At 47.4% G+C, this 23,639-nt stretch overlaps 3 protein-coding genes across 3 annotated transcripts in view; 2 read left to right on the top strand and 1 right to left on the bottom strand.

Annotated features, from left to right (window-relative positions):
- Window positions 1-362: 362 nt before the first annotated feature.
- Window positions 363-1,692, bottom strand: LOC105701513 (peroxiredoxin-5, mitochondrial). Its single transcript, XM_012428310.2, has 4 exons — window positions 1,206-1,692; window positions 979-1,113; window positions 774-905; window positions 363-710 (listed from the first exon to the last, which is right to left on the bottom strand). The coding sequence occupies exons 1-4, from the start codon at window positions 1,305-1,307 to the stop codon at window positions 519-521; spliced, it is 561 nt and encodes a 186-aa protein (XP_012283733.1). The 5' UTR covers window positions 1,308-1,692; the 3' UTR covers window positions 363-518.
- Window positions 1,693-2,003: 311 nt separating this feature from the next.
- Window positions 2,004-3,149, top strand: LOC105701512 (radial spoke head protein 9 homolog). Its single transcript, XM_012428309.1, has 4 exons — window positions 2,004-2,230; window positions 2,305-2,473; window positions 2,540-2,828; window positions 2,907-3,149. The coding sequence occupies exons 1-4, from the start codon at window positions 2,004-2,006 to the stop codon at window positions 3,065-3,067; spliced, it is 846 nt and encodes a 281-aa protein (XP_012283732.1). The 3' UTR covers window positions 3,068-3,149.
- Window positions 3,150-3,387: 238 nt separating this feature from the next.
- LOC105701524 (neuromodulin) overlaps window positions 3,388-23,639 on the top strand; it is a 61,560-nt gene continuing 41,308 nt past the window's right edge. Inside the window, exon 1 of the mRNA XM_012428337.2 lies at window positions 3,388-3,483. The gene's annotated coding sequence lies outside the window, so the exon portion shown is untranslated. The remainder of the gene's footprint in view (window positions 3,484-23,639) is intronic.

Raw genomic sequence — 23,639 nt, forward strand, 5'->3', positions numbered from 1 at the left:
CCGCCATTGTGAGAGCGCGAGCTCCTATCAAAAATTCATTGCGCCGCCTTGGAGGCAAAAAACGGTGAAAGCAACGTACGAAACCAGAGGGCAGCACAGGATGCGATCACACGATCCTGCCTGTGAACAATCTTCCTACTCATCTCTGTTGGCAACTGCACAATTTTCAAGAACGGTTCTGCGCTGCCCACTCTTGGAGTGCACCAAAAGCCGATATATTTGAATGTATCCTAGAGTGGACTTTATACGTCCTTTTCCAATTGTTCATTTGATCACTTCCTCCCGTTATCTTCCCGCGAATATAATTTCAAATACGAATTTTCTCCCGCAGGTTTGAGGAAGGAAAAATGAAACATCACTTATTTAACTGCAACACTCTCTACTCTGATATATTCATATGATAATTAACATTTCACAAAAACAGTAGAACATCTACATACCACGCAAGTGATAAGTCTAATGCCAAAAACATCTTAGTTAATAATGTTTTACAACCAGCAGATTTGTACATTACGATCTTAAGGTTTAATGTTATCAGCCAAAGAGCACGACAGACCAGTACCATCTGGTTCGACGTTCAGTTGCTTTACAATTCCGTTTTCGATTACCATCGAGTAACGCTTGCTCCGCTTTCCACCCAACACTGGTAAGTCCACCCCGAGATCAACCGCTGAAGTAAACGCAGCTGCTGAATCCGCTAACATGCGTACCTGTTATAGAAAGGTATAAATGTTTAGTCATATTTAACAATTTACAAAATTATATATCTTCACCTTTCCATCGGCTCCTTGTTGTTTGCCCCATGCTGCCATAACGAAAGGATCATTGACACCGATGCAACAGATCTCCGCATATCCTTTGGATTTAAGTTCGTCCGCTTTTTGCACATACCCAGGCAGATGAGTCTGAACAGAACGTTACTTGAAATTGCGATACCACAAAATGATACAATAAACTAATTAGAACAATCCATCGAACCTTTGAACAGCCTGGCGTGAAGGCACCAGGCACTGCGAAGACAATAATTTTCTTTCCTTGCGACAGCTGGTGGAGATTGACTTTGTTAGCCGGAGTATCTTCGTACAAATCGACAGCAGGAACCTTATCTCCTACCTGAATAAATGTATTATATCTTTAGTAATTGCTTTCCAATGTCGTGTAAATTAAACATCATATCACACTGTAATAACAGTTTGAAGACTCACCGAAATAACCATGTTTTGTATAGACGTTCGAAACCCGCGAGCGAGACAAGCGAACGACGGTCGACCTAAAGTCGGAATGGCGTGTCGTGCTAGCGGACTCATCTGCGCAGCGGTTGTATTCCAGCAAGGACAACGCTTATCCTTTATTTAAGATAAAAAGTTTGAAAGAGTCGCGACGACCAATCGAGCTAACAGAACCGGCGCAGACCGGTGCCCTTCTGACCCTGTCTTGCGCAACCTCCGAGATTAATTGCTGGGAAGGTATTAATTTAATTCAATATTAGTACATAATCTTGGTCAAGAAAAACATGAAAATCAATGAAGGAAACCAAAGACTCTATGACCCTCGGCCTTGTTCCATCCATGTCGCTTGAGGAATAACTCATCCGCGTCGATACGTTCAAGAACGACTCGTCGTCGACCGTGACCAACCGAGACAGATATAAACGAATATAGAGGACAGAGAACGATTTACGTAATGCAATATGACTCTCCGAGCTTCATCAGCGACGAAGTAGGAGAGTAAATGAGAATCTACTTCTATTTCGTCGTTCTATCTTTCTCGCACTTGCGTTAAGATATATGCGAGAGAGACAGACTGGTCTCCCGCCGTACGGTGGAAGGTGTTTTATCAGGCATTAGAGGTTATAATTGTTCTGGATAGTTCCACTTTTTCCTTCAAGTCCCGCCATCTGTCGGGACAACCTCGAATTACTTCGGATGCTGGCTGCAGCGAAAGGCGGTAAATATAAAATTTGAATAACACGAGCATGTCACTGTTTATTCTTCTGTGACAGTATGGAATGTTTAAGGTTATTACAAAGCCTAGATTTACTAGGTTATGCAGGAGTGTGCGTAAGCGCCGAACGGTCCCAACTTCTGCAAAATTCACTGCTGATCCTGCAACAGGAAAATCATTTCCGAAAATGCTACTATTGGGGCAGGATCGATGGAATCGAGAATGATTATTACATCGCTTACGGTTATGAGAAGGACTGCTTGAATGGTCAAGTATATTTTTACAGGTAAATAGTTACATGATCACGCACCTGATTCACTGATAATCTAGTAATAAGAAATACTTCAATTATGTAAATAGCATCAACTGTGTAGACTGGTTTTTAATGCCAAAGCCCAACGAATGCGGTCAATTTTTGGCACCATTGGCGATAAACAAATTTCAAGGCGATACGTCCATAGTGACTAACGTTTATAAAGCCAATCCTCCATTTCCTGCAAATCAAGATCCAAAAACTGTGTACAAGAAGGTGATCAAAATGTATTATAGATTTTTAGAAACATATCTGTTGCTTACGATTGGTAACTTCCTTTAGGGCGTTATTCCGCGAGAATTGAAGGAAGAAGATCGGTTATCGGCGATCGTCGAATTGATCAATACGGACGCTATGGTCGTCCCTCGAGGAGGATGGTTCAAATCCCCAAATGGAGATATAATCGAGAATCCAGGATTTGAGGGCTTATCGCAATCAGAATGTCTATACCTGAAATCCTTCCAACACGCACGCCTTCCCCAACAGAAATGGAACACTAATTTATTAACCAGGCCAGATTACAACTACTCCTTTGATTTCCTTGACACCATTGACACGGATGTTCCCGAAGGCAGAGTCCACAGATATCCATTATACTCCCAATTCCAGTGGAAGCCTAATTACCAGTGAATAATAAAGACTATTTCAGGATGCTGGAATCTGCAGTTCTACCTAGGAGGACGTTTAGCCGTTTTGTGCAGCTTATACTGGCCCGGGATGGCATTCTACCACAAAATAGATTCCCCTCATTACGGGTCCCTATACATCGGAAACGGGAAAAAGAATATGGACGTGCCCTTCATGCTGTGACTTTTCTCGTTCCTCAGAAAATGTAACGCCGACATCACCGGGAAATAACTTAAGAGGAGATTTCTAAATTGATCTATTATACATTGAATAGCCCGGAAGAGCATGTAAATTGCGGTACAAATAAAGCGCATGACAGAGTTCACTTGGTTATTCAGTTGAATTCAGTTGAATTAACGAGATGAGGAATAATTCGTATTTTTTATATACGTAGATTGAGTAGCGAGTACTGTACGCGGCCGCAAGATGGCGGCGCGGTCGCTCGCTCGTTCGCTGGTTGCGCATGCGCCGCGCCCGGCTTCTTCCCCTCCTGGCAGCTTCGCTTCCCGGAGTACAGTCGTGTGAAGTTCTTGCGTTACGCTAGTGCTCGATACGTGTGTTTCCCGAGACACTTCCTGAGAATACTTCCGTCGATTCCGGTGAGTGTGTGCATCCATTATCGAGGAGATGCGGAAAACCCGCCTAGTCGAAGATACACGGAAATAATTACCCGCCGAGGCGGGCCGCGTCCCCGAACTTTCCGCGCCCCAACGGTCCCTTGTGTCGCCCGGTGACGCCGGCACGCGCGCGGCTCCTTCTGCCGGCGCCGCGGGCCTTTTCCTATGAATTTATCGACTCGCCGGTCTCCCCGTCGTCGGGAATGACTTCCTGGGCCTCGTTTTCGCCTCTGTGCAACGTTTCGTGCACCTCGTCACGCCGAGTACGGCGCACCGGGCGAAAACAAAGGATCTGACGCCGGGACGACCGGCGCGTCATTCACCCCGAGACGCGCCCTCTTTGACGTTGCCGGAACCTTCCACGAGTCCGAGGGACGCCCGAGGATAACTTCAAGGTTATGTCTCGCCTACGGGCGAGCACCTCGGCTTTTGTCGCGCCAGGTGTTCGGCGAGGCTGAGAGAATACTAGGAAATATGGAGGTGGCTTATGGCCTGCGTACCGTTGCTTTGCGAATTCAGGTTATGCTGAACTTTTTCTTCTTTTAAGGATCTGGGTTCTACGTGGGTTCGTGGGAGAAAAGGACAGGTAGAGGACAAGGATTGGCGAGGAATAGTAATCGGAGGATTGAGTGGGACTCGACGGAAGGTATGGAGACCACATTCTGCCTTTCTCGGTAGTGAATGTTTAATAAGGAGGAAACGATAGCATTGGACTTAGTTCGTAAGGGTGGTTTCATATCTTTCTAGTCTGTACCGTACTTAAGGGTCTGGGCAGCGACAAGAGCGTAGGAAGGTAAAACACGATGTAGAAGACAGCTTTCGATGCCGATAAATACACCTGGGAAGAACTAGGTAGCTCAGGAAGTGTCGGAGCTGTTAGTAGTCTTCGATGGTCCCTAACGACTGGTCTGCGAGGATCCGTTAATTTGTTCGCACTCGCGTAGGCATTAGCATTTTCTCCCCGAGAAAGGCGACGTCCTCGGGCGCGGCAGCGCGAAAAAAGGCCGATACTGCACAGGGTAAACGTTCCCATGTCGTTACAGGTTATTTTTATATCGTGTTTACGAGCCTCGGGAGATTCAAGGTCGGCAGGGATCCTGGGGATTACGACCCTTCGGTTCCTGCCAGGAAGGATAACTCGGGTTAGAAGCGAGCAGGAAAGAAGGGCACCCATTTCATGGAACTTGGTAGACCATTTGAAACTCCCTTAAACCCTTACGACCAATTTTATATTATTTATCTTCGTACCTAGAAAGAAGAAAAAAGAAAAACACCCCAATTGAAACTCCAATTTTCTTACACGATCTAACGATACATGAACCGTTTGTAAAATGGGTGATGCAAGAATTTTCATGAATAACACGTGACTTGGAGGTCGCCCGGCATCGGCGGGTGAAATCTCGAGTTTCCTAGGGAAAGTCCCGAGGCCAAAGTTCCTCTGCCCTGGGGAAAATCTGCCCAATAGTCGGTGCTGTATCCAGGAAATCGATGATCTTGAAAAGTCGCCGCAAAAGAGCGCCGGGCATTGGCCTAAGCTACGGTCGATAGCGAGGGATCGGCGGCTCGCTCGCCATAACCTTTCTCTTCTCGACTCGCGATGTGTATATACATATGTATATGTATACATATCGCGAGGGTACACGTGTACGTGCGTACACGCCGAGAGTCCGTATTCCGAGGGCCGGCGTTAACTTATTCGTATGCACGGACAGATCTGCGCGGACGTAGAGGCGATTCCAAGCACGGAGCCGCGGGTTCCGGTTCCTATCCGAGAAGAAGATATATCCTGCGTCCGAGAGCCTCCTCTTGGCCGAGGAAAAGGGAAAAGAAAAAAATAAGAAAGAAAAGAAGGAAAAGGCAGGAGAGAAAGCCAGGTGGGCAGCCGGGAGGAAAAAGCTCGGCTCCGCTTTTAATCCCGGTCCCAATCGCGCCGTTCGCTCCTTGGACCGATCGATCGGCCTGTCCCTCTTTCTCTTTCTATCTCTCTCTCTCCCTCCCCCTCCCGCTCGTTAAGGGGGGAAAAAAGGAAAAACGCACCAGCCGCTGAAACGCACTGCGTCGGCTCGAAAACGGACCCCCCCCCGGTAACGATTACCGTTGCGCCGCTCCACGCGAGCGCATTTCCTGACGGAACGGGAGGAACGGGGACGGAGAACGGAACACGCGCGGCCATTTAAACGGGAACGCGAGGGTCGCGTCCGGTGTCGCACCGGCCGCGGCGCGTCACCCGGGGTAATGGAGAAAAATGTCGAAACTGACCACGTGCGGCACTTTTGATTCTATGGACGAGTTTCCATGGTTTTCCATCCTCGACGCCTCGACGCGCCGCGCCCTGTGCGACACCGACGGGACTCTGCATTGTATCTGGCGCGGGATTAATCCCCAGGGAAATTTTTCGATGGAAAGTTCCAGTCGACCTCGCGACCCGCGAGAAAATGGTTGTAAGGGTATTTGGAGTATTTTTTTTTTGGGGGGGGGGAGACCCCGCAATGATGATTTAATTCACATCTGTTCATTTAATTGCGATTTGTTGCGAGGTGTCTGGGATATGTGGCTCGAGGACGGTGCTCGAGCGGTCGCGAGGACACCTGCGGAGATTTCACCGCCGATTCGTGGCCGCCCGGGAAACGCGTCTCGGTCGACGGCACCGAGCGCGGGTTCCGTTTCTTCCCTGGGTTTTGTTCCCTTTTCTTTTTTCTTTTTGTACGGTTCCATGGTGGACTTTTTACCGCGCGCCGAGGCGACGGACTCGAACGATCGGCGACTTCCCGGTACGATGGGGAGCCGATTCGCCGCGGCCTCGACGCCGAGCTGGGTTCGCGGAAAATCGGCAAGAAGCGCTCCGTTATGTGCGGGGGGAGCGCTTCCTGGGGCACTTGCATCAAATTATTCTGATTTTATTGCTCTTCCTTAGAATGGATTGCTAGGGTAAATTGGACTTGCATTTGATCATCGCTAAAAGTAGTAGAAAAAAAAAAAAGAAAAGATCGATCTTGATCTTTTGCATTCGCTCACCACCAGACCGCAGTGATGACCGAAACCGACGGTAAAGCCAAACGCACCAACCAAGATTAACGTAGAATTTCTCAGCCACGTTTAGTTAATCTCGGATTAGTGAAACTCGTCCTGAAAATGATTTCTCTAACTGTAGATTAAGATCCACCGTTAGGTAAACTCCCGAAATCGGGTGATTAACTCTAAACACGGGTTAAGTAACCCTTGATTAAGGATCTTAACTTGAGCGTCGGTGCAACTGGCATTTGGTTTATGTATTTTCTTATGAAGGATTGCGGCCCTAATCAGCGACCACGTGGTTCCTTTCCACCGAAATCGGCGCTATATATATAGCTGCTTAATCTCAGGATTCCTTGTTTGATTCTTATCCCAGGAAGGATGCAGGTCCGCGTGGGGGTCTTCAGGATACGCTCGCAAGCCGACACGCTTTGTCGCCTCCCGGCAGACCCGGAGGAATCCCAACGGGATCTGGAGTAGACCGAATCCGCTGGTATCCGGCCGTCGATTTACCAGGGCCGCTTTTACGATCCGCGGCCGCGATCTCGCCAGTTTTTTTTACGAGCAATATTCATCTAATGCCTCCGCTAAAAGTCCTTTCGCAGTCGCGGTCGCGCCTTTCCCTGGGCTCGATGCAACGACCACCACCCACCTGGCGGAACCGAGCGGCACAGGAAGCGATGCCTCCGAGTGACGCCTACGCTGTTAAAAATACCTGTAACGACTGCAACGTGCACTGGAAGTCACACTCGGACGAGTCACCCCGAGGAAGAAGAAAAAAAAATTGATGCACTCGAAGAAATAATCATCGCCACAACAAAATCCTCCGATGAAATACGCCCGAAGAAGTGTCAGGAAGAGGAAAGAAAATTAACTACAATCAACGATATAATTTTTCTTCGCGAGGAAATAATTGTCCCTTGCTGTTATATATGATTCAGGCAACGATGTATATATTCGTTTCAGTCAGCTGATCTTTTTTCCCAGGGTAGACGTGAACGCAGAAAAAGGGAAAAATGATTTGGCTCGTTTAAGAAAATCGGCCTAACCGAATTTCAGTTCACTTGATCGGATTCGCTAGTTTCGATCGACTAACGTGTTTTCTTAATTCGATGAGATATTTTAATCAACGATGTTCACAGTTCATGATTTTTTTTCTCTGAATTGGATGGACTGAATCGGTTGGAGTTGATCCGTAGATTCGCCGTTCGTTGAATCAGCGAACGGATAGATGCGGTTGTGGAAGGGGGACAGCGAGGAAGAGGCATAGGAAAAGGGAACAAGATAAAGGGAAAAGATGGCCAGTCAGAGAGAGAGAGAGCAGAGAGCAGCGGCTCTCGATGCGGGGCGCGGCCAGCGGCGCAATTACGCCGGGGAAAACGCGTCGGCGATTCCGTGAGAACCGCTCATTTAACGCGGAAACTGGTTCCAGGGAGAACCGGAGGAACTTTCAGGCTCTTCGGGATGCCTCGGTAGTCCTAACACGGGGCAAAGGGCCGATGTTGACGAGGAATAACCATCGGCAGTGGATCAGCAAATATCGAGGGTTTATTCATTCAGGAATATTCTAAACTTTAATACTTGACATCACATGGAAATCGCTGGAAATCACGAGATATTATCACAATTTTAAGGGCCGACCATCATTTGTTACCGAATCGCATTATTTATCATATGTGAAATCAAAGGCAATCGATTCTCAAAGAAGGAAATCGCTTAGACTAATTTCCAAATAAACGGTCCCTCGACGAATATAGATTTTACACCTACAGGATTCTGAGATTTCACCAGGGGAGGGATTAGATTCTTTTTTTTTTTCTTTCCTTTTCTTTCCCCGATAATTTCTGGGGGATTGGTCATGTGGACCGAAGTCAAAGAATGTCGAGAATCGGACCTGCAAGGAAAAGGACACGGACGGTCCCCGAGAAAACGTGACCGGTGAGGATTCCGCCGATTCGACCGCTTCCGGAATACATTAGGGCCGGCACGGATTTGCACTTAGCGCCGCACTTCCGGCGGTCAGGGCAAGTCGCGCGCATCCCCGGAAGCTTCCCACGGGAATTACCCGACCCGCGTGGCGATTTTCTCCCGGCGAGGCTTTTCCCCCTTTCCCGCTAAACTCCACTCGATTTCCAGTACTTCCAGACCCAGTCATGCCGGAAATTCCTCTTCTTTTCGGACAGAAAGTCATTTTTCTTTCTTTTTTTTTTCCTCCGCCCCGTCCTACCATGATTTTTAGGTTAAGGCGATCTCTCGCTCAAAAATGTATTCGGCTCGAAACTCCAACCGAGTTTCTTGATCGACCGTCACCAAATTCTGACGATCTGACCCCGTCGAGTGGACAATACCTTTTCGAGTTACGTTGCTTGTTGCCGTTGCCGAAGAGAACACCCCGGGCCCTTTCGAGATATCTCGATAAATGATTTATCATCCTTGCCCGCCGGCGGGGTTCCAGTGGAAAGTTAGCATTCCGGGCGGCCGATTCTCCGGGATTTCCTCCCCCCCCTCCTCCGGCCCAAGTTAAATTACAGTTAACCTAAAATCGGGGGCCGTTGCAGGAGAAAATTAGGCTCGACCCGATCGCCACCCGCGGATACCTCCTTCTGGTATATGAATTTTCCTTTCATCTCGTGCACTTATATGAGATATATCTATCATATGAAAACGGTCCAAGAGGGACAGACGCTTATTGGCTGCTGATAAGACGACTCCATCCCTCCCCTCTTCCACTTGATCTTCGAGAGGTCACGAGATATCGGCGAACCCTGTTGGCGTATATCCGGCGCCCCTTCGCGGGGGCGGGGTCCTCTTTTCCTTTCGCTCTTCTCGTTCGTTTTATTCCTTCTCTCTCTTTCGCTCCCGATTTTTTTATTTTTTTCATTTTTATTCGGGGGGAGGGTGGACACGGTTATCGAATCAATGCTTCGCCATTAGCGCTGCTCGCGGGGGTACACGTGGTTCTCGCGTCACGCGTCTCTCTCGCGATACCTACACAAGGCCGATAAAACCGTACTAATTAACCGTTAAGATCGCCCTCCGTGCTAGAGTCACGACCATGTCGTGTCCCCGATGCTCTGAAAGAGGAGGAGAGAGAGAGATGGGAATTAAGGGACATCCCCTTCCTAACCTCGCTTAATGGGATCGTGTCGCGGCTTAATGGCCGAGTTGAGCATCTTTAACGTTTCCCTCTCCCGTTTTAATTTTTTACATTTTTTTTTATATCTTTCGTTTGGAGGCTACACCGTGAAAAAAGATTAGTTGGCTAAAACAATTATGTGTGTGTACATATATATATATAATGTTGCCTGAATCGTGTATAATTGCAAGAAAAGCAATTATTTTGTTGGGAAGAAAAGTTATATCGTTGATTTTAACGAACTTCGTTTACGCTTAATGATATTTCCTTGGGCGGGTTTAATCGCAGGATTTCGTTGTACCAATGCATATTTCTTCGAGTGAAATAACTCTTTTTTTTTTTTTCTTTTCTCATATAAGTGTATGATCAATTTTAGACGGTTTCAATTTTTGTTTAAGTCCCCGTTTCGGAGATGATTTCGCGGGTAAAGATGGCGTATTCTGCTAGAGAGAATTTTAATGCTTCGGGGAGCACGTCGAACGTACTCGATAAGGCTCGTTACGCGAGTACGTTCAATCGATCCTTGTCCATTTACCTCCTCGAGTTTATTTACAAACCGTGCGTACATCTACGGCCGGCTGTATGCCGCGAGTACTTAGGATCGATCCAACCGATCGGATTATTTTCACGTCCGAGCAGATATGTAGTCCTTCCCTGCATTTATTTCCTTACTTGGCTCCCTGATCCACGGTCGACCCCCCGCGAAGCGCACGGCACTTCGCGCGAACTTATTACACGTTATAGGAAATTAAGGCGATACGAAAGAGTCATTCCAGATACATCAAAACGTCAAGATACGTATAAAGGTTTTCTTCAAATCGTTCGCGCCGGATCAATTAAAACTTTAGCACGTAATTGCGAAGGCTCAAAGAGAGAACGCGATGCTCGTGAAATTTAATGTCTCCAAAAAAAAATAAGATATAGACATTTTTTACATTTATCCCAGACAAGACTGTTGGTATGTACACAGAGTGACCTTTACGTAACGCCCTAATGAAAAAATACTATATCGGGTTATGTAGAACCCAGCTGATAAAAAAAAAATAATAATAATTGGACACTTCTTTCTGGCCGAGGTGATGATATTCATTATGGGGCGATTCGATATTAATATTTTTCTTGATTTGCGGGTGGCAGAATATCGTGGCCGAGTTTTGGTCACCGTTTCAACGTAAAAGTCGAGATGTCGTTTATTACCGTTGCCGTGCAGAGTCGATTCTCGTACCGCAGGGTGACAGCCTCGATATTAATATTTTTTTCGTTATTTATGAGTGGCAGAACCTCATGGTCGACTTTCGGAGACCGTTTCCACGTAAGTCGAGGTGTCGTTTATGCCGTTTCCGTGCAGAGTCGATTCCTCTCCAGGGTGGGAGCTTCGCCATGTGACGCGCGTGGGAGCTCGCGCGTTACCACGGGATCGGGATAATCGCGACAGGAGGACTGTCACATGGCGAGGGAGATCTCTCACTCTCTCTCTCTCTCTCCTCTCCCGCGTGTATTTTTAGAGCCACCGAGTCGTGGCGAGCGAATAAATTGTGCCATCAACGGGGCACGAACCGGCGACCCGACGAGGCTGCACCGATCGATATCTTATCGAGTGGTGGGAAGGAAAAAAAAATTCTTCCTCTCAGCTTGACGGCTCCCTTTTCTCGCTTTTTAGCCGTCATTAGAAGCCGGGAATTTGGTCGGCCTACGAGTCTAGGGGTGGAAGAAAAATTGCTCGCTAACGAGCCCGGTAGATCGATCGATCGACCGGTGGATTATAGATCTCTCATTCTTATCGGGAGGCCGCGTGAAATTAAAGTGTACGGCTAAGTCATAAAGAAAAAAAAAATTTTTTTTCTCTCTACCATTACCACTACAAAGTACTTGGCTTTGTGATATGATTTCAATATTTCTTCCGTAGATGACAGCGTGGGGCTGAGATAATTATTCTTTTATTCTAAGGGGGGCTTTTTTGCCTAGGGCGACCTGTTTTTTTTTTTCCATGTTAAGGGGCTTTTAGGCCGAGTCCACCGAGTGCCGTTCGATCGATCGACGGTCTTCGATTCTCGTCAGAAGACCGCACTCGTCCGGGTCGTATCGATCGGTTCGACGGCCTAACGAGGACGGACCCTTGGTCGCGAGCGCGCCTTTATACCCAGAAGGGGATGCCCGGTTGGGGGTTATGGGGGCACTCATACAAAGGGGAGCACCATGGGCCGGCAGCTGTTCGCCATCCGCGTCCTACGGGAGCCGGACCCTCTCTTTCTCTCCATTTCTCCCGTCCCTCTCCCCCGCATTCCAGCCTACCGTCCGCAGAGCCGGCGAAAACTCATACCCCTTCTTTCCTAGACGATACGACCTAATAACGTCGATAGACCTATCCACTCTGTCCCGAGATTTTCTAGCCCCTCCGGAAAAACCTAGGAAAAGAAAGTCCCTTAACCCCTTAACTTGTGCGCTCGAGTTAATTCCAGCGCGCTAAACAGGCCAAACTGTGCACACTCGAGATAATTCGAGCGGCATTGTATTTTATGCTACTATAATTTTTCACACTCGAATGTAATCGAGAATTTTATTTTTTTGCCAAGACAATGTTCGTTTTTTTACAGATAAAAAAAATTTGATTTTTTTTGCCTCTTTTTTTTTTTCCAAAACATCTGTGCGTTAATGGGTTAAGGTGATGCGAAAGTGGCGTCAAAACTTTTCGCCGAGCTGGGGGTACCGAATCGTTTCTAATTTTACAACGTCGATGTAGTGACCGTAAGGAAGGTCCTGACACCCGTGAAATTTTAATTTGAAACAGATTTTTTCGTACGGATGTGATCAACCCAAATTTTTAATTCACTCAAAGTCGATGGCTGGGTCGACCGATGCGTTTAGTCATCGACATATTTCTTATTTTTGTTTAATTTTTTTTTTTAATTTCTCGAAATATTTTATTAGTCTTGACTATCGATATTTCGCCCGGCGATGAAGAGCACTCGCATTAATGTCGACGCGACTCGAGACACACGTAAGACCGGTATCTCGATGATTAATAATTCAACGAGAACCGATTCTCGATATATCCCCGGTTACCCTCCGAGGGGCAATTATTTTCACGCCAGGGATTAGCCGGAGGAAACTCACCCGAGGGATCGTCTTTCTCTCCTGATTAGTCGCCGTTAATTACGTTAATTGGACCCGACCGATACAACCGAGGTGTTGCCTGACGATATGCTCACCTGCGCTCCAAGACCCCTTGTGATGTGTGGTCTTTCTTCCTCCTTTTATTTATTTATTTTATTCACTTACACATTTAAATATACGTCTAGTCGAGCCGTTCGTCGATCTGCAGATTTTCCATCAATTTTTATTCAGACCCTGCCACCGTTAAATATCACACACTGTAATCAATTTTCCGTACCCTCAAGAGTGCACTCGATATGTACATGCTTAATTTTGCAAACAGATTTGCGGGGATTTTCTGTGAATTTACGAAATTCAAAGTACTCTCCGAGATCGATTTAAATGGTCACTTTGAGAAAGAAATGTTCATTTAACCGAAGAAATGCTTCTTTGAAGAGCACCAAAAGATTTTGTTAGTTCGATCATTGTTCGAGTCAAATTCATTGAATCGAGAAAATATTTCTTTGGTACTATTAAAATTTTTTATCAGGGTAGAAATCTATAATTTTTAGACATCTATTCGGCGTCACCCTTTTTCTTTTTTTCTTATCTTTCGTCGCTTTGGTCGTGGCTGTTAATTGTAAATTTTTTCAATATTTTTGTTATCAATGCCGGTGTTAATAATACGTTAAGGGGTTCCGAGAAGGCCGAGGACTTAAAAGTGGAGGGAGCGCGAAAAAAAATGGACGGGGTTTAAAAAAGGAAAACAGCTGGATGGGGAGAGAAGTGGGTGGCGAAACCGGGAAAGGCTGGAAGCGTCTCTATGAACAAAGTCGTGTGGGGGCGCGTGGTTTATTATCCCCAGGGATGGATTTACGCGGGGCTTAGGGGCGCAAATATTTGGAGGGCGATAAGGCGGCCCATTCTTACCCGGGCTTAACGTTTTTTCTCTTCCTTTGACCCGAGTGGGCGGACGCCGGAATTCCTCTCGCCAGATTCCTTTCCGACACTTTTCCCTTAACGAGTTTTCACCGTTTCGGGAAAATCCGCCACGGTTTACCGCGATCTTTCAAAGAGAAGCGACCGTCGGCCTTATCGCGATAAGACCATCGTGTCATACGTGACATTATCATATGACGTTACCACGGAATTAAGGCGATGTGAAAATGCCACCTATGGAGTCCATCGTCCATGAAATTTTTCTCTAAACCGAGTGTACCGTATCGATTGATGTTTTACCACGCGAAGATGGAGGGTTTATTAATTCTTAATTACATATAAATTTATTTCGCCGGGTTCCGATAAGGAACGACCACGTGGGTACGGCTCAACAGGTGGTCGTCCTCGGATAAGGACGGGGAACTACTTTTAAAAGGGATGGCCTACCTTTCCTCGATTTTATTTCTCTCACTTACCCTAGATTTAATATTTACCTTCGTTACGATACACATTATTGATTTATTACATTCTTTTTTTTTTTAATTCATTTATCTCGTTATCAAAAATGAACGTTGTCGAAAATTGTGAGGGGGAAGATCTTGACGATCGATTGATCGTCCAGTTTTTAGGTTAGAATTGTTTAACTGCCATTTCGGGGTTAAGGTTGAGCCTGTTCCCGAGGGAGACGGTCTCTCTAGGGCCTTCTCAAATTTCCCCCAATTTTTCGGCTCGATTAAAGTGGAAATTAATCGAGGGAAGGGGATCTTTAACTTTCCACTTTGTCGGCCCTTCGACTCGTCAACGGAAGTCCGAGGGAATCGGTGATAACGAGCTATGAACTCGTAGTTTTTATATCTCTCTCTTTCTCTGTCTCGGTGTCACGAAATCGACAGGAATGTCGCTTTGAAGGGGACCCTATCCATTCCCACGAGTGAGAGGCCCTTAATGGACTCTCTTCGTCACCTTGGCCTCCCTGACCTAGGGTGACGTAAGAAAAATGGAATTTTGCCGTATCGCTCGCAAAGTGGCTGTCACGCCAATTTCAGAATCCACAAATGTATCTCGACACCGTCTTCTTCTTTTTTTTTCGTTTTTCTCCTAAACCTCTTTCCCAATTTTTATTAATCATTAAATTCTACTATCTCCATCGAGACCTCCATATCCACCAGGTGAAACTTGAAGCAATTGCAGAAGAATTCGGTACACCCAATTCGGAGAAGTTGAAAAAATACTTCGCTCCTTAGCTTCCTATTGCCCACTTCATATCACTTTAAGGTGTTATGAAAGGCTCGTGTGTCGGAACCTCAAAATATTTATGAAACATTTCTCCAACCCGGGAGCACCGAATCATATGAAACGTCAACGTGTGGTTACGGAGGTCCTAGGAAAGATTGCGATACTCGTAAAATGTCACATTTAAAGAGAAAAAAATAATATGTATCCCTGGTTCTAGTCTAGGACAAACGAAAGCATTTTTTCGCTGTGGAAAAATGAAATTCCAAGAGCATCGGGTTCTTCCTTGGAGCCTCCATGACCACGTGCCGAAGTTTCAGATGAGTCGGTGCACCCAGGAGAAATATTTTATAAATATCCTGACATTCTGGTGTGTATACATATATAGAGGAAATTATCGAGGCGAATCTACTGTTAAGAAGTCTATATTTTCGTATATTCAAAGATTATTAATTGGCTTATTGTTTAAAGATGATATGTGTGAGCCTCAAGGAGACGTATAGAAAATGGATCCAACTGTTCCCTTCTATGATTCTCGACCAAGTGCCGTTCCTGTCCACTTGGCCTAGCCGTATCAGTTGTTTAGGCGTCTTCTAAACAATCACGTCTTATCTAATCTCAGTCTCCCATGGACCGATCATTTTGCCCTTGTCCCCTTGTGAATATTTCCTTCCTTATGGGGAATATTTCCGGGCTTCCCTCGCCCGGCACGAGAAATGTCCATCCCGTGCGCGGCTTCGAGTAATGCGTAACTATCTCGGTTGAGTCACAGCTTCGTGCCCGATAATCTCTTCCCTGCTGCGTACGTAAAGCGAGAGGAAGGGAGGGGAGGGATAGTTCGAGGCGCAGTTCCCTCCCTACCCGACGAGTCGAGTGACGGAAAGAAACCGACCGGCGGACGGATCAAGACGGGGAAAGGAAGTGACCCCGCGAGATATGCGATACCTCGAGCCAGTATCTCGCGATAACGGACGCAGGATTGCCAGCGGATTCCTCGGGATTTGTTGACGGAGGGGATGCGAGGAAGTGCAATGGCGGACATGAATGCCTCCCCTGCAGATACGGCATCGCCTGTGCAGGATGGAAGGGCATTGATGTCTCCCAGTGTACGTAGCAGGAACTCGACGACGGGGACTTTGGTCTCGAAGCAACGGGGGTGGAGGTACCTTGGAAATTATCTGCGAAGGTGGTTCAGAGTATCTGGAAATTCCTGGGAAAGTCTGGGAGTGCCTGGAATTATCTGAGGATGCCCGACATTTTTTTTTCTTTTTTTTTTAAAACGACATTCAAGTTATTTTTCATAGTTTTAACGAACTCGAGTGATCGTTATGCCGTGTGAAAATTTCAATTGTGCATCTCCCGAAGATTTAAAATTCTTAAACTTCCAATAATTGTACAAGGCACGGTTAACCTAACCTCTTAAACTTTGGTGCATTTTAAGATTGATAAGAGTGGCGACAAACTGCGGAAATGGAAAATTGTCACATAGTAAAGGGACACTAGGAAAGGTACCTTTAATTTTATGAACAGGAGTAAGTAATAAATTCTATGTAGAAACCAATTTAAAATAGGAATCTTTCGAGTTCCCTTAAATTCCCCGGGAGTTTTTAAATTATCGTAACATTACCTCAGGCTTTAATTCTCTCGGATTTAAAAAAAAACACTGCCCCCAGGTTCCTGACCCTCGACCTGGATCGGCGAAGAAATCGACCGCTCCCCGAGGTGGGCTCATCAATAATTCCTCTTTCGGGAACGAGGCTCCGACCTGGGCCACAAGTTCTTCCGATCTACTCTCCAGGTTGAATCGGGTACTAAACGTCCAGGAGACCGTTCCGATTTATCTATCGATCATCCTCGTCTCCGCCTCCACGATTTTCGATCATCATCCGAATTGTAATCAAGGCAGGCCTCGACTCGTGATCCGTTTCCTCATCTCGAAGGCACTTTTCATCGACTGATGATGCATCTCATTTTTTTTTTTTCTACTTTTATTTCTTTCAGGGCGTATTCAGGAAGAGAAATGGGGAGGGGTCCTCGAAGACAGCCTCCGTTTTTTTTATCAGTCCACGTATTTTATTTTTTATCGCAGCGCGTACGGGACATATTCAAGAACAAATCATTTTTCATCTTCCTTGAGGGAATATTCAGGAAGATAAAGGAGGTCCTCGAAGAGAGTCTCCGCTTTTTATCAGTCCGTGTATTTAATTTGTTTATTTTTATCGAAGGGAGTGTGGGGCATATTCGAGAATAAAACGGAAGGAGGGGTTCTTTTGGAGGACTCCACTTTTTATCATTCGACCTTCTTTTTCTTTTCTTTTCTTTTCTTTTTTTTTCCTCTCTCTTTTTAATACCATTTACGAGTATCGAAGACAAAACTCGGGCAAGGGAGGGGACGATTCGTCAGGATCGGAGTCAGTTGGCCTCCGGTGCCGAGTCATCCTCATTGAATTCTCCTCCGTCGAGGGCGACCGGGATATCGAATTCGTTCCAGGAATCCTCGAAGGTGAACTGGATTAGGTAACGTCAGGGGAGGCGAGCCCTCAGGGCCAATTTCCATCCATATTTTATATACGTGCCCCGACCGAAAACCCGAAGACCGACTCGAGTCAGCCATTGTTCCGCCTCTTCGGGCTCTCCCGAGACGCTTCCTCGTCGTCCTCTTCAGGGGGTCGCGCGTACCAATTAGGATCTCCTCTTCCTCCTCGCATTCTAGATCTCGATGGTTCCTTTTATTTCAACTCCATCGGTGGTTACTCTGGAATAACAAAACGGGACGTGGCCAGACACGATGCGAAACGACCGCCGAGCGTTCCTGGCTTCCCTCGGGACTCGCCGGCCACCTTTTTGGTAACCTTAGAGCGAAGCCAACTACTACAGGAAACGACCGAAGGGGTGTCGACTTTCGATCGAAAGGGAATCGAGGATTTCTGCCGGCTTTGCTGGCCATGAACTCGAGGAACCTTTGGAGAGACTACGTAATACGCGGTTCTGTGCCCTCGGATTTTTGTCCGAGTTCTTTTTTTTTTTATTTTATATATATAACATTTTTCTGATGCTATATCATTTTATTATTTAGGAAAACGTTAAAATATTTATACAAATTTTCTCCACACTGGGAGGACCGAATCACCTGAAACTTCGACCTGTGATTATGGAAGCCCTGAGGAAGAACGCGATGCTCGTGAGATTTCAGTGTACGGAAATAAATCTGTTATCTACCCCAGACCTGAACCAAGTACTCATTTTTTTTTTATTAAAAATGAAATAAACTGTCTTTCTTTGGTATATATAAATTGAACGACTTCTTCATAACCCCCTTTAGATTTTTTTACCGAGATTTCTTTTGACAAGATTCTTGAAAGGTTTTTCGATCGCAATTCTCTAGAATAATATTTATATGCGTTTGGCGCAAACTCTGCCGAGTGTCCCGACCCAGCATTTTTCGGGTACGTTTTTAGGGTGCAAATTTTAGGCGGGACTTCCGACCACGACTTTCTTTTTTGACATTTTTGGGCAATCATTTCATCTCGTTTTTAAGGGTGGCTGATTTTTTTTTTTTTTCGCGGGGAAGATACAACGCGCAACGACGGCCGATCAACTCGGCGAGAGCCTCGGAGGTGTCAGTAGTCATGCCCAAGGACGAGGTCCTGGTTCGATGAGTTATTTATACCGTCATTATGGACCCGCCTTTTAAAAGCCCGCGAGATCGCGAATCCCGAAGGAAGACGAGACCTCAAGGCCGATTCGACCGGTCGGCGACGTCCTTCGTCAATGAACTGCCGAGAAAAGGGAAAAGAGAGGTTTCCCCCTCCAAGGAAACGCATTCTCGTCGCTTCGCCGGAATCGGAAAAATTGTTGGGGGAGGAAGGGGCGCGAGATTAAGGGGGCGAAATCGCTGACTGGAAACCCAGCAAAAGGGGGAGGCTAGGAGCGAATATTACCAAGGGGTGGCGATTACGAGGACGATTAATCACCCCTCGGTTAATCCGCGAGGATGTCACCCGGAAGTGCACCTTCACCGACGCATGCGCGGGAGCACGCCTCTTGACTGATCAGCTGATGCCTCGATAGATCGCACATGCTCTCAAAAGGATCATCGACGGATGACTTTACTTCCCCCATTTATTTATTTTTTATACGACGATCGAAGGTCAATAGAGTGGAAAATGGCAGGTTTTTATTTATCTCAATTTTCTCGCGATGATTTACGCTGAGGAATAATGGAGGATTTTGTTTGAGCACTCTTTTGTTGTGCGCTCGGTGGTTGACGGTCGATAACGCGGAAACGGGTTTCTCGGGATACCCCTCCTTAACGGTTTTGAGAATCGTTGGATTTATTGCCGGTACTTTTAGGCTTCCCTTCCACTGTGTACTTAGGCCCGGGAAAGCCGATAGCGTTTATTTCCACGTTTCGACGGAAGATTGCACACTTGCGGGCCTTTACGGCCCCGAGCGGAGCCTAGAAGTCCCGCCTAGATGGCGGACATACGTATCGATTTCGGGCTTTTACAGTCGTCGGCTCCGAACAATTACGCCTCTGACTCACCCCGCGATTATTAGGACTCCTCCTCGTCGAGCCCTTTCGACTCGCCGTTCCTTCTTCTCGCGCGTTCGCGAATTAGTCACGGCAAATTGGATCAGTCGATGGCTAATCCGGCAGGAGCGTCCATAGGGTCGCCGGCGTCAGACCCTCGATTTTTCGTGGATATCTCCTTCCCGGTCGCTCCCATGAAGGAAACGCACATGGGCGAATCGAACGGCAAGGGAATTCTCCACAAATCTTGTCCTCTTCCATTTTCTTGTACCGTCATAGGTTTGGGCGATAACGGGGAATATAGCGCGGCCGTCGAGCCACCCCGAGCGGTATCGTTGGAAAGAGAACGAGATGTCGACCTCCCACGGCAATATAGATATCCTTCTTCCCGTCGCTCTGCCTTTTCAACGTCCAAATCCCACTTTGGACCACGATGACGGATCGGGGGGCAAATTGGACCGCCGATAATTCGCGCCCCTCGGGGGGCGTTAACGGGACGTGTCGAGGGGGGCCAAACGGATACCCCGAATTCGACCAATGAAACCTCGACTCCTCGTTTCGAGGTCCCTCGTCGACTTCCGTCGTTAGTTCGAGTTATGCGCCGTCGACGTCGCTTAAACGCGCGACAATTATCGGGACCATCTATTTTAAATGAGATAATTCCACCTCCTCCTCCGCGATTTAATTCCGTATGATACCGCACGAGTCGCGACACACTTTCTATCCCATTTTATAATTGTCCCCTTGATTTAATTTCCTGGTATCGCATATGAATAGTGCACTTTGAGAGCGATGATGGAGTCGCTCTTATTTTTTTTTTTTCGCGTTTAACGGTGTTCTCCCTCTCTCTACGGGACATCCCTTTCCGGTAACTATCCAGGGGCGAGACGACGAAATTTTCCTCGGCGCCGGCCGAGTCATTAGACATACGAGTTTAATGAGTCAGAGTCGCGCGAAAGTATCGATCGGCCTCCGCTTTGCGAGTGGAGGCGCCTCGTGGCCCGGCCGCGCCTTCGAGCGGGAAGAGCTGTCCGTGGATATGTCGAGTCGTTCGGGTGGAGGTTCGACCGAGTCGTTTGGCTCTTTTGAGTCGTCTGGTTCATTTTAGTTGTTTGACTCGCTTGCGTGGTTTAAATCGTCATTTGGTTCGATTCGAGTCGTTGAAATCGTCAGTTGGTTCGACTCGAGTCGTTTAAATCATCAGTTAGTTCGATTCGAGTCGTTCAAATCATTAGTTTGTTCGATTCCTCGGCTCGTTCTGCTCGGTCGAGTTGTTCGAGTCAATCAAATTGTTTAACTAGTGCAAATAGTTCGAGTCTGTCGAGTCGCCGACACGTTCTGCTCGGTCGAGTCGTTCGTCTCGAGACAGACGCCCGATATTTCCTCCCTTCGCCTGACACGAAGGGATAAGCCGAGGGGTCGCTTAGAATATTGCCAGAGGGGGTGGCCGGAGTGTTAAAGGGAGAGATGGATGTACAGGGAGAGCTCGACAGAGAAAGAGTGCACGCGATATCTACATTTATACGCCGAAGCCTCTTTTTGTACATAGGAAAGGAGTCATCGTGTAAAAAAAATGTTAGAATACGTAAAATTATGCAAAAAAAGAAGATATAACAATTATTTACACAGTAATCACGATTACCCATCGGAAGTAGACCCGAAGAGGGGAAAAACGGAGGGTCGAACCGATTCGTCCCTGGACGATACGGGGGAATTCCGGGTTTCAGATTTTCGCCTCGAAAGTTGGGGTCTTCGGGGTCCCCGATGGGTTAGGTTAGGCCAGGAGAGATGCATACGGAGATAGGGGGCGCGAGGGAGAAGGATAGCCCATGAATCATCCCTCTAACAATCAATACGAAACCGTCCACCCCCTCGAGTCGAGCTGGGCGCCCCTCTCGACCCTGCAAAATTCACTTTCCGATTTCCCGCCGGGAATTTGTAATCGGACCGACCCCTCGTCGTCTCTGCGAATGCGCCCCGATCTCCGACAGAAAATCGAAACTCCGAAATGACTCGACCCAACCCAAGCTTTATATTTTATTATTTTTCTTTATCATTGGCAGTCCCTCCCACAGGAGCCCAAATTTGCAGATGCCCGAAGTTACCTCTAGTTGCTCCTATATATCGACTTGCCCCCCTAGTCCCGAATCTCGGCTTATCACTAGTTAATGCACCGTGTACCTCCCCCCTCCTCCTCCCACTTTGATCTCCCCGCGTGCCGCCGACGAGCAAACTAGATCAATTTATTATCTCGCCCTCCCCAAGTAGCTCGTATTTGCCGGACACTCGTTATCACGAGGGACCGTGATAAGGACCCGCGATAGACCCCTCCCCTCCAAATATCCCCCGTGGATCTCGTTAACCCTTTCATTGAAGAAATCATAATTAATTTCTGCCGCTATTTCGGGATCTCGACTTTCCCTCAATTTTTTTTTTGCCATGATCGCGACAATCTAGGTTAAAGGGCACGACTAAACCGTCCAGAAACTAAGGCATTCTCCGGATGTGCGCCATTAATCCGACTCCTGGGGGGAATTGTACACCGGCAATATTTGCATGTCGTCTGGCCGGAATTCCGCCGTTTCGCCCGCGAGCTTTGTCACCCTCGTAGGTGTGTCGAAAAATCCCGGACTCAACGAGGATTTAAAGGGGGGGAAAGAGACAACGAGAGAGGGGAAAAACTCGTCGGGAAGCCGCGAACCATCAACCGTGATTTCGTTAAATATCGCTTTGAAGTCCCACGTGGGACGAGTGGACAGAAACGTGGAATTTTCCACAGGGAGAGGGAGTTGAAAACAGGGGTTGCTTCTTTATTTCCCGTTTCATCTCATCCACGAGCTCGGGGTGTCCTTAATAGGTGGACGCTCATTTTTTATCGGCGTTGAATTTATTTCCTGAGGTTGTTCAAGGTGCAGGTGCCACGACCTTGGCACCCTCTTCGAGAGGGGTGCGAATTGTCGGGACCTCATCCCGTAAAACTGTCTCGTGCACCCTCGAAATCTCCTTCAAAGCTCGTCGAAGATCTCCTGAAATCCTGGATATCGTGGTGGGGGAGAAACACCTTCGATGGGCCTACGACCCCCCTCATCGTTATTCTGTGCTGTGCTCTGGTAATACCTGTTTACGAGCAGGTGAGGCGGGAACTTCCGCTTCCTACCCCGAATATATATAGCGCATATACTTCTGGGCGTACATACGATTTAGACGGTTCCTTTTTAATTATTTATATATATATTTATTTATTTATATATATTCTTCGAGAGGACTTTTTCGAGCGCCATGGGATACCAGGCTCACGACTCAAGGCCTCCGGAGAGAATCCGCTAGTGTAACGGATCCGTATCCGTAAGGCATTGGAATCGGTTCCCGGGGGAGCGGGACGTCGGTAATGTCGGTTACCGCCTTACCTCCTTTCGCGAGTACGCGAGTACACGCGCACTCGCTCGTGCCCGTCTCCGCGACGGACGTGCGCGGAATGACCGCTGCGCGATCGGCGACTCGCGGATCATCTCTATGACGGGGCGCCCCTATTGGTCCGGCGGCGCGCCAATCAGGAATTTTCTCGAATATTTTTCGAATTTTTTCGGACCTGCCTGAGAGTGTATATATAACCCCTCCCGCATCGTCGCGACCAGTTCCGGCTGCGACGCCGGGAAGGTCGCATCAATTAGCATTTGCCTCGTGAAAGGACCCTAATAACGCGCGGTCCAAGCGTAAAGAGACGCGGGAATCGAGGCCCGGGGGTTCCGGTCCGGCCCACGTGACTTCCGGCCTGCACGGCCCACGTGAGGATTCGGATGTCGGCCCCCGACACGCGGAACGACCCCGATCACAAAAACCTGTATTAATAACGCGTGCTCGAGCCCGGATGCGCATGTCGGTACGAATTTTTCGCGCACTGGGGCGTTTCGACCCGAGCGGAAAAGAAAAATGGGGGAATAATTAACGAGTCGTAATTTTAATAAACGACGGTGACGACGAATCTTTGGAATGAAATAATGACCGTTCGACGATTTGCATACGATTTAACAAGCGATCTCGACGTCGTTTTAATCGGGTCGGGGATTAGCGTATGCAGCCGTTGTGCGGCCGGCGTATGCCAGGAATGTCGGTAACGACACCTGCATCGGCAAGACCGATCGCGCCGTACGACGATACGCGGCCCGATAATGCGACCGGGGAAAGCTCCCG

The sequence above is a fragment of the Orussus abietinus genome, unplaced genomic scaffold (assembly GCF_000612105.2).
Source record: "Orussus abietinus isolate OABI.00-Male unplaced genomic scaffold, Oabi_2.0 scaffold263, whole genome shotgun sequence".
In the NCBI taxonomy this organism is placed as follows: Eukaryota; Metazoa; Arthropoda; class Insecta; order Hymenoptera; family Orussidae; genus Orussus; species Orussus abietinus.